The following is a 14,426-nucleotide window of genomic DNA, read 5'->3' as shown; positions in this document are numbered from 1 at the left end:
TTGACCTACACCGGCCCACTCCATTACAAACACAAAGGTTATAACACAAACAGAGGATTTACAGACCACATACATCGCCTAAAGCCTTAGATTAAACACAGACATATAATGATTGAATACAGGAGGTCTGCTTTTAAGACAGGACAAGCCGGCTTTATTTACACAAGTCGCACATATGCTTCTAATGAGACCACACAAGCACAGAGCGGTCAAATATCCCAATACATTTGATAAAATACTGTTAGAAACATTTGTTCTGAAAATAAGCTTAGTAGTATTATAACCTTAGGAACAATGCAATACGAATTATATTAATCCATAGTGATAATGAGAATTAATGAATGTAATTAATAAAAAAAAGATAACACATGGAGGTCAGATCTAATAGAAAACAATACACAAAACGCTGAAAAAAAAATAAACAGTGTGTGCCTTTACTTTTTACAGTTCAGTTTTAATGTAGTTCACTCCCAAAATAGTTCAGTGACCATTAGTTAAACCCTAAACCTTTCAAGAATTCAACACCTTTTTATTGTATTCCCAGTACACTTTGCATCATGGATGTTGCACACATAAAACAGCTTATAGTTACGTTTATAACATTTTATATAAAACAATTATTACATTTCTTCAAACTTCTCACTTCTGAAGTTATGCACCATTCCATGAATTTATTACAAAAATAAAAACCAGTTAGCTTAATGTTGATAAAAGATTGGGTTTTCTGTGGATCTAGAATTCAGATCAATTCAAAAAAACATACTTGAATATAAAACACAGGCTAAATTAAACCAAAAATCATGCATCAACAGAAAGTGACAGTCATTTGTTAATAAGTCCAGATCATGCACTATTTATGTCAAATGAACAGCTTTACACCACAAGAGCATTTAATCAAACGGACACTTTTGATCAGTAACTTCAACAGGATTGAATGGATTCGCTTCACTTGCTAAACGTGTTTAGTGTTGGCACCGACAAAAAATAATGTGTGTTCATCGTACGTAAGTTCCCTTGAAATGGGCTTGAATCTCTTCTAAAGTTTTGCCTTTGGTTTCAGGGACGAACATAGCAGTGAAGATGACATTGAGCGCACACAGTGCCGAGAACATCCAGAAGGTTCCTGCACTGGATATCAGATCCTGAAAGAGAAATTATTTATCAGAGAATTAAAACCACGATATTGATATTACCCGGGGGAAAAATAAAACCATCAACTAACCATCAGAGGCTTTTTATGGAATGGCATTTATTTGTATGTTCATATATATTATGTGTTATATATATTTCATATCGCCGTTATATATTTGTTTATACTCAGATTTAGTTTAGATTTCATTTATTTTCAATAAATAATTTTAGTGCTTTTATTTGACTATTGCCAATGCAACGGTTCATATAGCCATAAGGTTTTGAAATTACATTTAGGCATATATTTTATTTTACTTAAAATAATAGAAATGGTTTTATATCTTAGTTTTGGTTAACTATAATTAGGACTGTAAAACCATTATTTGCGATTAAGCGCATGCAGAATAAGAGTTTGCGTTTACACTATATTAGTCTGTGCACTGTGGATATTTCTGTTTGTATTTATAAACACATACATGTACACATAAATGTATATATTTAGGACATATTTGCATGTATACATTTATATAATAATTTTAAATTTTTATATATACTGTACATGAATGTCTACGTTTTTATAAAAGCAACCAATATTAATTTACACAGTTCACAGACATATATTATGTAAACACAAACGTTTAGTCTGGATGCGATTAATCGCAAATAATAGTTCAACAGCCCTAGCTATAATAATCCTGCTCACCATGAGGTTCTGGAAGGTCTTGGTGACGATGAAAGCACATGTCCAGTTGGTAAGCACGCATAAAGCGCTGCCCAATCCCCTTGCTCGTGTAGGGAAGATCTCGGACATTATGAGCCATGGAGTAGGACCCCAACCGAGAGCGAATCCTGGTCAACAAAACTAATGAACGTCAGTCTCTAAACAAACACTAAACAGAACAACCACAGACGGCTTACAGTTCAAACGCACATACATTTTTCTATTCATACTGTATATGCAAACAAAAACTCCAATGACATCCTGAAGATGCCAAAAGTGGACCAGACCTTATACTAACAGTCCAAAAACTTTTTCAACGTTCTACATTTGACAATTGTTTTTAAAATACAGATATCAGTTTATTCAGATCCTCAAGATTATGAATCATCTTTGTAAAAATAAATTCTTTAACCTGTTATAAAGAGGCCCATGCTTCCCACGGCAAGCCAGGCCAGATCTGTTTGAGGCGCTTGTGGGGCGTCTGTTAGTGCACTCAGTAGTGTGGAGTTATCGTGCTTCATCACAGTCAACTTGAAGTACACACCAAACACCACCTCACTGACGCACATCGTGACACCTTGCGGGACACATACAAATAGAGATGAATCGTTTTTCTGATTAAAAAAATGGTGGCGTAAATATATTATTCCTAAACCAATAAAGCTCACCAGACAAGATTAGGAGAACTTTCCGTCCAGCCCTGTCCATGACGAAAGCAGCGACCGCTGTGAAGACCACCTGAGTGGCGGCTACAATCACCGTGGCAACATCGCTGCTCTTAGGAAAGAACATTATCACAGGCATTTAGCATCGATAATACAATAAAGATATGAGGAATTCAAACAGACATACTTTGAAATGAGCTTGCTCAAAGATGGTCTCGGCATAAAACATGATGGCGTTGATGCCGGTTAACTGCTGGAAGACCATCATCATTATGCCCACCCCTAACGGCTTATAAACACCGGGGTCCTTCAGATCAGACAGACTGAAGCTTTGCTCCTGTAAGCAAACACACATGACTTTGCAACTACAGCAGTTTTATGCATATATTGTTAAATTTAAAACAATTAAATCATAAATAATTTAAATAAATACAGTTATTAATATGAAAACATTAGTTCATTAATATATATCAACAATCTTCAATATCCGAAATGCTACATTTGTGACACCAACCTCATTTTGATATGCTTCTTCTATTCTGGCAAACTCCCATTGTGTTGGGGCATCGGGACCCCTGAGGAAGCGCAGGGCCTCCTCTGCCTCCCTCCTCTTCCCCTGGGACAGCAGGAACCGTGGGGTCTCAGGCATAAAGCACATGAACACCAGCATCAGGGTGGGAGGGATGGATGAAGCGACTGCTAACCACCGCCAGTCCAGGAACAAACCTGAAAAGAAAGGCTTGCCAATAAATACTTCAAATCGCTATTCATCCACGTCATTCATCAATTTACCCATTAGTTGCTCATGTGACAGTTAGCCGTGTAATAAGTGGGATAATACATCCAGTCTGTTGTTGTGCCAAAATAAACCCTGTCAGGGTGATTCAAGACCCATCCTTCTTCCCAATGGGGTTCTGATCACTCGGTCAGGGTTTATTGTCCGGATTTACATAATCCCTTACTTGGAACATATAGTTCATGTTAGAGAATGAATTTTTAAAGGCACATTGTATGCCATGACCAGTGTTTTCAAATACAAGTGTAAAGAGTTATACTCCACCTGTGATATAGGCTCCCATAATGCCCGTTACAACCATCAGCTGTACACAGGACCCGATAGTGCCCCGAACACGCTCATGGGCCATTTCAGAGATGTAAAGCTGGTGAGGTATTAAAGAAAACTAGTCAAATTATTGATTGTGGCTCTAAAATCAAAAAGGGATTTTGAGCGCAGATCTTGAGACTCTTTTTTAGAATGGCTACACTTTAAACTGACAGATTATCAGCTAAACTGGGTTTGCAATAAATTTACAGTGCCAATTACTTCTAATAACAAAAATGATAACAAATAAACCATCACCAAAAGCCTCACATGAACGTTAACTGTTAATACTTACAGGTACCACAAGAGAAGTGACTCCACTGGCCAGACCAGTGAGAACTCTGCCCACGTATAACATCCAGTGATTCTGAGCAGCGACGATGATAGTAAAACCAAAGATAAAGGGTATTGCACAGAACATGAGGCTCAGCTTACGTCCGATCTTTTCCACAACCCATCCTCCCAGCAGACCCCCGAGTGCAGCACCAATCGTCACCACCGACTGCAAGACATAAAAATACAGGATTAAGTTCAAGCCGGTGCCATTGAGAGAGAGAGAGTTGCGCCAACGGAGTTGACTCTGGTTCAACCCTTGATTTCAAGCGCTTGAGTTTAGTTTTTTAAACACGTACACAGCAACCAAAATACATTTTGTAAGTATTAACTCTAAACAGAAAACAGGAGCCAGTGGTCACACACCCCGAACCATGACGCCTCCTCTGTGCTGAGCTGTAGTTTGGGGTCCTGGATTCTGGTGAGTTCTGGGATGGCAGGAGAACTGTAGCCCAGCACGAACCCAAAACTCAGGGGTCCCAGAACTGCAGCCGACGCGGCCATGTATAACTTTCCATTTTTAACTTTACTGGTGAAGAAAACATGAAGAATAGTCATACATTCACATCACAACAAATAACTTTATTTAAATAATTACCGTAATCAAATTAATTTTCCTTTGGACAAAATGAACCTAACGTACATGATAACTCTTCATTTTTTTTATTTTATACAGCTTTAACAATTCGATATTAAACAATATGGGATTGAAATGGAAAAAAACATTATGGGGAGGTCAAATTAGTGAGAAATACATTAGAAACAAGTTCAGTTCGTTCAATTGAGTATTTTGGTGTAGAAATACACCCCAAAAGTGAAGACACTCACTTAAGATACGAGTCCTGCTCTGATCTGTCTTCTGATCTTTCTTCGTCGTTGACCAAAAGTGGTCTGGTCTCCCCATCATTATCCATCCTGTCTTCACTTGCAAAATGCCGGTAATAACTAAAATGTCACGCCATTTCTCATTATAATTGGCAGAAACATAAGGTTCGTTAAAAATACGTAACAATACGTTGAAGACACACTTGTTAAACTTGCTGAATGCGGCGAAATACTTTCATTGCGATCAGCTGACGAGCACGCTGCCAATAATAAACACACTTCCTCGAAGTGCACAGAGCTTTTATTTTGCTGTGGATTTCAAAATAAGAGCAGAGATGTTTCGCCAACGAGCGCAACATAAGTTCCATAATGCAACATAAATCGGATTTAGCTATGCTTATAAACACCTATCACAGATTTCCTTTAATAAATCGCATTTTTAAAAATAGTAATCATTTGATAACAAAGATTAGAGGGAGTGACTCAAGCGTTCCCATAGTAACTAAATGTTGTCAAAGGTCGTGGCGCTATTGCGCGCGTTGATTTTGTCGACGCGTGTTTGGTTTGCCAAAAAAAGTCTTAAATATTTACAGTTTGAGTAAATCTGAGGTTTGCAAGAAATCATTCTCATGCGTTCAGTTCATGTCTGAAGGACCTTTCGGTGAGACGAGACATGAGTGGGGAACTCCTGATCAAAAAGAAAGCAGATGATCAGTAAGCAAAGAGTAATTCAAGTCTTACATCTGCTCTATAGTGAAGTCTTACTGCCAAATGTGTTTGTATTTACAGTTTCCAGGCAGGTGTCAATGCCATGTCACAGCTTCGGTTCGAGAAGGCCGTGTCCTTCTTCTCAAAGGCCATAGTGCTCCAGCCTCAACAGGCAGGAATATATGAATATTTATTCCACTTCTTTTCTAAATATAAATGTATGTTTTTCATTTTCCTGTGTGGTAAGAGCATATTGCGTTAATGACGCACATACCTATGTATAATGCAATGTAAGTCGCTTATTTAACTGTAAATGTTTTTGGTGTTGAACCCATCTGCAGACACAGATCTATGTAGAGCGAGCAGAAGCTTATCTTCAGCTGTGCGATTTTCAGTCTTCAGCACTGGATTACAAACACACCTGCACGCTGGAACCTCAAAATGACGTCTATTCTCAGAGACTGGCCTTCATTTACCACCTGCAGGTACAGACCTTCATCTACAGCTGTTGGGGGGTATAACAGCAATGTAGTTTACACATCATGTAGGGAAGGTTATGCGTCGTGTGTGTGTTTAATGTTCCTGCAGGGTCAGTGTCTCTATGATCTGGGGATGTCTGGGGAGGCTTTGGAGTCTTTCACAAAAGCGGCGGAAATGAGACCCGCTTTCCGGCCTTATCACATGAGAAGGTCAGTGCAAGTTTTAGCAGATATTTAAGAGCTCTTAAAGAAACAGATCACCCAAAAAGGAAAAGTCCGTCTTCTAAGTTTCATTCTATTTATTTGGTCTGATAAACACGGAGAAAGATATTCGGAAAGAATGTCTTTCGTGGCCACCATTGACTACCATAGTTGGAAAAATTTGAAGGCAAACAGATCTTTTGACTACCACTGTCATTTTTCTTTTATGGTATGTCAATGGTGGCCAAGATCTGTTTGGTTACAAGCATTCTTCCAAATATCTTTCTCTGTGTTCATCAGAACAAATACATTTATACAGATTTGGTACAACTCAAGAATGATGAATTTAAATTTTTGGGTGAACTGTCCCTCCCTTTACGTGGCAGACATGACACTTTAGGTTTAGATGACTCTCATCAGTGGTCGAATTGTCAACAAAACCTTTTAAGGGAAACGTTGTGGTCAAGCGTTTTGGGGGCTACAGGGGTATTTGTTTTCTACCTAACTCAAAAATAACTAACTTTTATTAACATTTATATGACCAGTGCATAATATTTATTGGTAACACATTAAGGTATCCTTTATAAAGCATTTATAAATGTGTTCATTAATGATAAATAAGTCATTTACAAATGCAATATGAAGCAGTTATAACTGCATGATTAAAAAGAGGGATTCTAGCGAAATACCTGCCAAATAGTGAGCCATGTTTAACTCAATGTGTTTTTTCATCACTTTAAATGTATTTATTCATCATTTATTTGACTCGACAGCGGAGTCATTATTATATTGATGTGGTTTGCAATATAGGCTATCAGATTGGACACTGTAGGGTGTTATGTTGTTTTTCTTATACCTGCTCACTATTTGGCCGGTATTTTGTTACTGCTTTATAACTGCTTTATAATGCATTTGTAAGTGACTTATTATTCATTAATGAATACGTTTATAAATGCTTCATAAAGGGTACCTTAGTGTTATCAATTTATTAAATAATAGCTACCACAACACAATAGATGCAATGCTCACTAAGGCTGCATTTGTTTAATACAAAATAATTGTTTTCTTTTTTTAAAGTGTGAAATATTATATACATCATATTTTAAGAATATCATGGCTGAGCTGAATTTTCGGCCATTAAAATTGCCAACAGGTGGCGCTCCATCCTCACTTCATTCAACCTGTGTGATCATTGACCACAAATCACCTTGACATATGATTTACAAGTCATCGTAGGCCGGCTTAGAGCAGTTAATAAAATTAGTTACAAAAAAAGGACAAAGCTGTCCTTTTTTTGCAGATGATAGTTTAACAGGTGAGTTTATTAGTTCGATGGTTTGTTAACTAATGCAATGCCAGTTCAAACGCACAAATACCAAATATCAGAACCTTTTTTTATATAAAAATTCGTAGCTTGGCCTGTCTGACCGCTCTGGGCCGATACTCGGACTGTCTTCGTCTGGTCAGTAACTGGCTGGAGACATGTGACCCTTCAGCTGACCTCTTTACTTTAAGAGCCCGCCTACACCAGCAGCTGAATCAGGTCAGTTCCTTATTCTCAGCCTTGAGATTTCCATTTAAGAGTCTATCACATATATACGTAGGTATGAGGTCAATATGTGTCCCCAGATGACTTTGTGCTATCATGATGTGAGATCAGCGCTCAGACTGAAGCCGGGTTGTCAGGAGGCAAGTGCTCTGTTGAAGAGGCTGCAGGAGACGGCGGAACGTTCTCATCACGCAGCCGTTGATAAAGTGCTGACGGGAGAGCTTTCAGATGCACTGGGGAAAATAAACACAGCTCTGGAGTATAACCCCAGTAAAGCACACTACTATCTCTTTAGGTAAGGCTGGGTGAGCTGGGGATTTATAGCACCCTCAAATGATCTGTTGAGATCTGTTTTTCTGGGTTGAATACAAATAATATTATGGCATGTAGCCATAAATTCATCAACTGTTATAAGTTATCTTAAAAATAAGGTTCATTTGATTAAGCAAACTTAAATTAAGGTTAAATATATTTTGTAAGTATACTTTATGTTGTAAGTAGTAAGTTAGTATGAAGCAGTAAGTATACTTAATTCAATGTGCTAGTAGTATGCTTTAGTGCACTGTTTCAATTCTACCACAAAAAGTGCAATTTAGTGCAAAGTATTTTTTAAAAACTGTAGTAAACTCTGTGTATGAATCTATGTTTTACGTTTGTACTGAAACTATAGTACAAGTGAATTTATAGACGTAATGATAGTGAATAAGATTAAAACTCAAATTTTTTAGCACATGAAAGCACACTTTGAAGTTTACTTTGAGTAAACATGTACACCATACAGTGTAACAACGTTTAAGCCATATTGTCATAACAGATTAATATACATTTATTGAACTATGTTTAATTTAAAAAAATTAATTGAAATATTTAGGCAACTGGAGTACATGTGTGACAACTAGCCCCAGTCTCCCTTGCAATGCAAACAGCAATAAAGTGCGCATATCTGCATTCTTCCAGGGGGATTCTGTATCGTCGCCTTAAAGACTTCACTGCTGCCATCAATGACATTGTTCTTGCAGTTGACTTGTGCGGGGTTGGAGAAGAACCACCTGAGGGTGAGGAGCAGGAGATCTCAGGGGCTTTAGAAGAGGATGCTCAAACCCAACTGGTGCTCACGTACAATGATTTTGCAGTTCAGTGCTTCTCCAAGGGTTTGTATCGGGAAGCTGTCGTGCTGCTAAACAAGGCCATAGAGACGCAGAGAGACCAGAGTGCGCTGTTCATCAACAGAGGAGGTGCGTACGGTTGAGGCATTTGAATGGCATCGAGACTGAATTAAAACAAGAATTCATGAAATGTCTAGTTTGGTTCTTTTGAGCATCGCTTAAACGAATGGGCCAGAATGTGTATCATCCAGAGAAAATCTCTGTCTGTGTGTCCCCGGGTCTCTTTTTCCCTCAGATTGTTTTTATAAGCAGTGCGAGTGGATGTTTGCATTGGCGGATTATCAGCTTGCAGAGGAGATGGATCCTGACAACACGGCTATCCGGCTACGACTCGCTGTCATTCACGACACGCTGGGCCTGCACAGATTCGACAACAAGTAAATTAACTTTATACATCTGAAAACTAATTTCTGCAACTACTTTTTATTCATTTTTATAATTGTCATGTGTCTATTATAGGAAGTACCAAGAGGCAGCAGACACGTTTTCAGTGGCTATAAAGTACAACCCTGCCGTAGTTCAGTACTATGAAAATCGAGCAAAAGCTTATAGCAAAACAGGCAAATCGGAAGAAGCAAAGCAGGATGCCATCAGAGTTCTTATCTTAGATCCCACCAATGAGCAGGCAAGAATCTCACATCACATAAAGAAGGAAAAACCATTGTGTTATTTTTATGATTATATAAAAAATATGAATGGCAATGATAGAATCACTTTACTTATAACGGAATGTATGAAAAGTCTTTGGTCTTCAGATTGACCTGATGTTCGTATATTGGGTTAGATGGTGGCTTTGCTGTCGCGTCTGCTCCCAGGATGCTCTCTGTCTGACGTCATGTCCCAGGTCACTGTGCAGTCCGTGAAAAGACAGCTTAAGTCCAAGATTAAAGCATTTAATCAGACTGCCTCCAAAGTGTCAAGGTTTGTAAAAACATAACAATAACTTGAATGTATTAATTGTATATAAAATATAAAACTCATGTGGTTATCAGTTTGAAGCAATAGCATCAATGTCATTAGCGTCATTTCTTCTCATATTCTCCAAAATGTGCATATATGTATTTTTAATGTGAGTGTAAAATATTCTAAGAAATGAAAATCATGGTCAACCATTTTTTACATTTAGAATTGGTAAGATGGCCCTTGTTGAAGATGACAGCCAAACTGCACCGCACGCTTCACTGGCCGATGATGGTCCAAAGCAGAAGATGCAGACAGGACAGGACAGAAAACTAGTCCAGAGCAAACAACAGGTATGGCCGCTTATACATTTGATTGATGGTTGGAACCAATGACAATTTTATGTTCACCCAAATAAAAAATTCGGGCATCATTACTCGCCTCCGACTTCCAAATCTGTTTCATTTACTTTGTTCTGTTGAGCACAAAGAAAGACATTTGGAAGAACGATGCTTGTAACCAAACAGTTCTGGGCCACCATTGACTATCATAGTAGGAAAAATTACTTATAAGATATTTTGAAGAAGGTAGGAAAGCAAACAGTTTTGGGGCATTTTTGACTGCCATTGTCATTTCTCCTACCATGGTAGTCAATAGTGGCCGAGAACTTTTTGGTTAGAAACCTTCTTCCAAATATCTTCCCTGTTTTCATCAGAACAAAGACTTTCATACAGATTTGGAACAACTCGAGGGTGAGTAAATGATGACCGAATTTTCATTTTTGGGTGAACTGTCCCTTTAAAGAAATACCAAGTGGCATAAAGTGATTATAAGCGTAGTCGAAACATGGACAATGCTGCACATTATTTGTATGAAGTGTTAAAGTTTACAAAGCAAAAACTTTTCTTTTTTTATTATAGCTGACAACAGTTGTGTGTCATGAAGTGTGAAGTTAGCAATGAATCATGTTACCCGACAGTCTAACTTTGGTTTTAAAAGACACATTTCTCCACAAAACCCACAAGTCTGTTGTTCTCCTTGTGAAGACATGATACCCACTATTCCATCTGTGGCTGAAGCGAACTGCAGTTACCAATCACTTTTCTTTAACAACTATTAAAAAGTCCACATTTTGGAATGGTAGTTTGGAAAACATTTCGAAGCTAATTTAGTATTTGAGACCAATTTTACAAAATACGATTGTGAAAGCTGCAATAAATAACAGATTAGTGTAGCTGCTCCAGTCATAGATCTTTCTAGTGTCTTACGATATTACAGGTTAATGTGTGTACATTCCTAGTGAGCTTAAATCTGACTTGAATCTCTTCTGTTTATGCTGTCAGTTGAATCAAGCGGTGAAGAAAGCGTTACACCAGAGGCGTCCCCTGCGCTGTGAACGGCCACGTCTGACCTCTGTGCCCCGTGAACGCGAAGAGCCTGACACTCAGGAACGTCCGTACGTGTGGAGGAAATTTAGGAGTCTTGGGCTCAACCGTTGAAGGTCTGATGGAACATGGAATCCCATTGACTTCCATTGTATAGACACAAAACCACCTTAACATTTATCAAAATATCGTCTTTTGTGTTAACAAAAGAAAGAGTCCTATATGTATGTTTTGAACGACTTGGGGATTAATAAGTGACAGTTTTTGTGGAGGGAACTATTCCTTTTAAGATCCAGTGTATGAAATTTTGCGGCATCTAGGGGTGAGGTAGCGAATTGCAACTAATGGCTCAGTCCTCCCCTCCGTTTTGAAGCACTACGGTGGCTGACACAGAACTAAGATGGCGTCACGTTTTCGCTTCTTTGCCGAAGGAGATAACGTATTTACGAAACACACTCTATAGAGCAGTTTGTCAGTTAGGGCTACTGTAGAAACAACATGGCCAATTTCACGTAAGGGGACCCGCCCATGTGTGTGTAGATAGAAAAAGCGCATTCTAAGGTAATAAAAACATAACGCTTCATTATGTTAGGTCTCCAAACACCTCTGAAGACACAGTTGCAGTATGTACTGTTTATTATATCGCATTTTATCCATTGATCCTTCCAAAGAAACCACACACTGGACCTTTAAGCAAAACAATAACATGTATGAAGTTTGTATGAAGTTATGCAGGACATTAATTTTATGGTTAGGGAGATTATTTTGGGATTAACAGTTGATTGGGTCAATTCCTTGTTGTTTTTCTCACAGCAGCTGTCGGCGCTCAGAGGTCCCCGGCAGCTGAGGAAACAGCTGAGAGCGAGAAGAAAGTGAGAAAGAGTGAGAACAACAGCACTGGCAGCTGATGCCAGACTTTAACCAGACCTTTACACTCCCTTGCTAATAGTGAAACATATGTTTCTACCCCAGCGGAGGCAAACAATCAGACGTCATTTGACTCAATATGTTCCTGTCCAAAACTAAATACTTTCATTTGTAAATTACCATCCAGGAGATTTTACTGAAAGAAAAAGAAAACTGTTTGGTTACCAGCATTCTGTGTTCAACCAAAATAAATCATCATTTATCATCATTTACACACCTTTGAGTTTTTCCAAATCTGTATAAATGTTTTTGTTCTGATGATCACAGAGAAAGATATTTGGAAGAGTGCTTATAGGCAAACAGATCTTGCCCCCCATTGACTCCCATAGTTGGAAATATTGCTCTGTTGAACACAAAATAAGACATTTTGAAGAATGTAGGACAGCGAACAGTTCTGGGGCACTTTTGACTGTCATTGTCTATCATCACTATGAGAGTCAATGGGGGGGAAGACTGAAGTCTGTTTTCCCTCCATTTAATCTTGTTGATGTCGAGGATAAAGAGATATTATAGATATCCCAGCGGTCATTTTTCTGTTATGGGGATGCACCAGAATCAACTGTCCATCTTAGTTTAAATCCAAACAATAGAGACTGAGAGGTAGAAGAGAGGTGAGGAGACTGCGGTGCAGAATTCAGTCATGGTGCAAAGCAGCCGTGCAGATATGTTTGCTTTTTTATCACCATTGCAGTGGTTTGGTGGAGTTTCCTCAGATGGTGTGTGTGGGGGCCGAGACCACAAACAAAGTGGTTTTAAACAGACAGTGGTCATGAAGAAGCCCAAAGTGCTTCGCGCCGGTGTAATAAAAGTGTAAGGTTTCTTTTTTTGGCAGATTAGAACAGACAGCCAAGAGGCGAAAGTTGCCAACTTCCCACCCAGACAAAAACACCTTTCTCTGGGCACAGGAGCTGGTGGCCTGGCCTAGTGTCAAAGCAGTCTCGACGAGCCAACATTTCATTCACGTTTGGTGGGAGACTGTTTTGTCTTAAACATGCCATGTGCGTTTGTCGTTTTTGGACCATTTGCGTGGCTGATGGACCAAGTGAAATGTAAGAATGAAAATTTGAGAAAGCCATGATATATGTTCCTTTAACTTTTTGTATACCACTTAATCATCCTTAAAGGAATAGTTCACTCAAAAGAAGACAAAAATCTGTCATTTATTTACCCTCATGTTGTTTTTTCTGTGAAACACAAGAGAAATAAAATGTGGTTTTGTGTTCATACAATGAAAGTCAATGGAGTCCAATTTTGTTTGGTTACCAACTTTCTTCAAAAAAATCTTCTTTTGTGTTCTGCAGAAAAAAGAAAGTCATACAGGTTTGGAAAGACATATGGATGAGTAAATTAAATTCAGTGTTTCAATTTTGTCACAATTTTCATTGTTGCAAAACAGCCTTACAAACATTATATGAAATAAAAATAATATTAGTGGAACGATTTAAGAGAATATACGTTATTAAGATACATGGTATTATTGCAATTATTTCTCTATGCAATGTACACTTCTTATTCAATCGAAGTATATTTCATCCAGATATATTATTATTTTACATATTGTTATCCCGACTGGTAGCCTAAAATTACAATATTGCAGAACAATTTGCCAAAATATCAAAATGTGCGGAATATATTTGTTAAAATATGTTAACCTGCATGAGCTTTGTCAAACGCAAGTTATTTATGATGACAGAATTAAAATTTTTGGACCAATGTAGTAACTCGAGCTTACAGAAATTAAACAAAGAAACAAATACATTTCAGGTTTTAATGTCATTAAATAAAAAACACAAACACAAACAGAAACAAAAGACCTAAATCATGTGCTCTGTAATAAATAGATATATTAACAAGAAAGAATCAAAATGTCAAAAATGAATCATTTTTACGCCTCTCAATGTACCACACGATGTTGTACCCAGATGATGTCTGACCTGTCTGGCACAAGCACTCGAATATAAGAATTTAATGGCCTGTTTTACAATCAGTTTAACGTTCATAGACAAGTGGTCCCATCTGAGGAACCTGTGAAAGACAGTTTATTCATTTTGGACAGATAATACGTCTGCTGTTTTTTTCTGGCTCATAAACTTTCCAGCTGGAGCGTTACGGTATGTTTGGAGCTTCCCGGCAGTCCTTTCTTCTCTGGTCCCGATGACCATCTTCACAACCCTCTCGACTGATTTTCAGTACCGACACCTTCTCTGTCATTTTTTGACAAGCGGGGCATCATTCTATCCCTACGAATAAGTTGTCCAAAGCATACTTGGCCTGCTGGGAGGTCTTATATCTGTCCTCTCTCTCAGGGTGCCGTTAGCAGATGCTGTTCTTGCG

The 14,426-nt window shown here is 38.2% G+C and overlaps 2 protein-coding genes across 3 annotated transcripts; one reads left to right on the top strand and one right to left on the bottom strand.

Annotated features, from left to right (window-relative positions):
* Positions 1–4: 4 nt before the first annotated feature.
* On the bottom strand, positions 5–5,087 carry slc2a8 (solute carrier family 2 member 8). Of its 2 annotated transcripts, XM_079451050.1 has the most exons (11): positions 4,981–5,087; positions 4,781–4,897; positions 4,319–4,481; positions 3,915–4,121; positions 3,578–3,677; positions 3,032–3,243; positions 2,705–2,854; positions 2,521–2,629; positions 2,265–2,429; positions 1,835–1,980; positions 95–1,142 (listed from the first exon to the last, which is right to left on the bottom strand). In XM_079451050.1, the coding sequence occupies exons 2-11, from the start codon at positions 4,864–4,866 to the stop codon at positions 996–998; spliced, it is 1,485 nt and encodes a 494-aa protein (XP_079307176.1). In that variant the 5' UTR covers positions 4,867–4,897; positions 4,981–5,087; the 3' UTR covers positions 95–995. The 2 variants fall into 2 exon arrangements, with proteins under 2 accessions (XP_079307175.1, XP_079307176.1); XM_079451049.1 differs by having other exon boundaries at positions 5–1,142; positions 4,781–5,072.
* Positions 5,088–5,450: 363 nt separating this feature from the next.
* On the top strand, positions 5,451–11,279 carry LOC306890418 (tetratricopeptide repeat protein 16-like; the record flags this gene model as incomplete). The annotated part of the gene is made up of 12 exons (XM_079450128.1): positions 5,451–5,491; positions 5,567–5,657; positions 5,827–5,970; positions 6,074–6,174; positions 7,579–7,708; positions 7,795–8,009; positions 8,672–8,949; positions 9,116–9,257; positions 9,340–9,505; positions 9,665–9,801; positions 10,007–10,133; positions 11,124–11,279. The coding sequence occupies 12 exons, from the start codon at positions 5,451–5,453 to the stop codon at positions 11,277–11,279; spliced, it is 1,728 nt and encodes a 575-aa protein (XP_079306254.1).
* Between the last annotated feature and the right edge of the window lie 3,147 nt (positions 11,280–14,426).

The sequence above is a fragment of the Barbatula barbatula genome (genome assembly GCF_947034865.1).
Source record: "Barbatula barbatula genome assembly, chromosome: 2".
Taxonomy (NCBI): domain Eukaryota; kingdom Metazoa; phylum Chordata; class Actinopteri; order Cypriniformes; family Nemacheilidae; genus Barbatula; species Barbatula barbatula.
The sequence above is the reverse complement of the archived record's forward strand: the minus strand, read 5'-3'. Positions and strand labels throughout refer to the sequence as shown.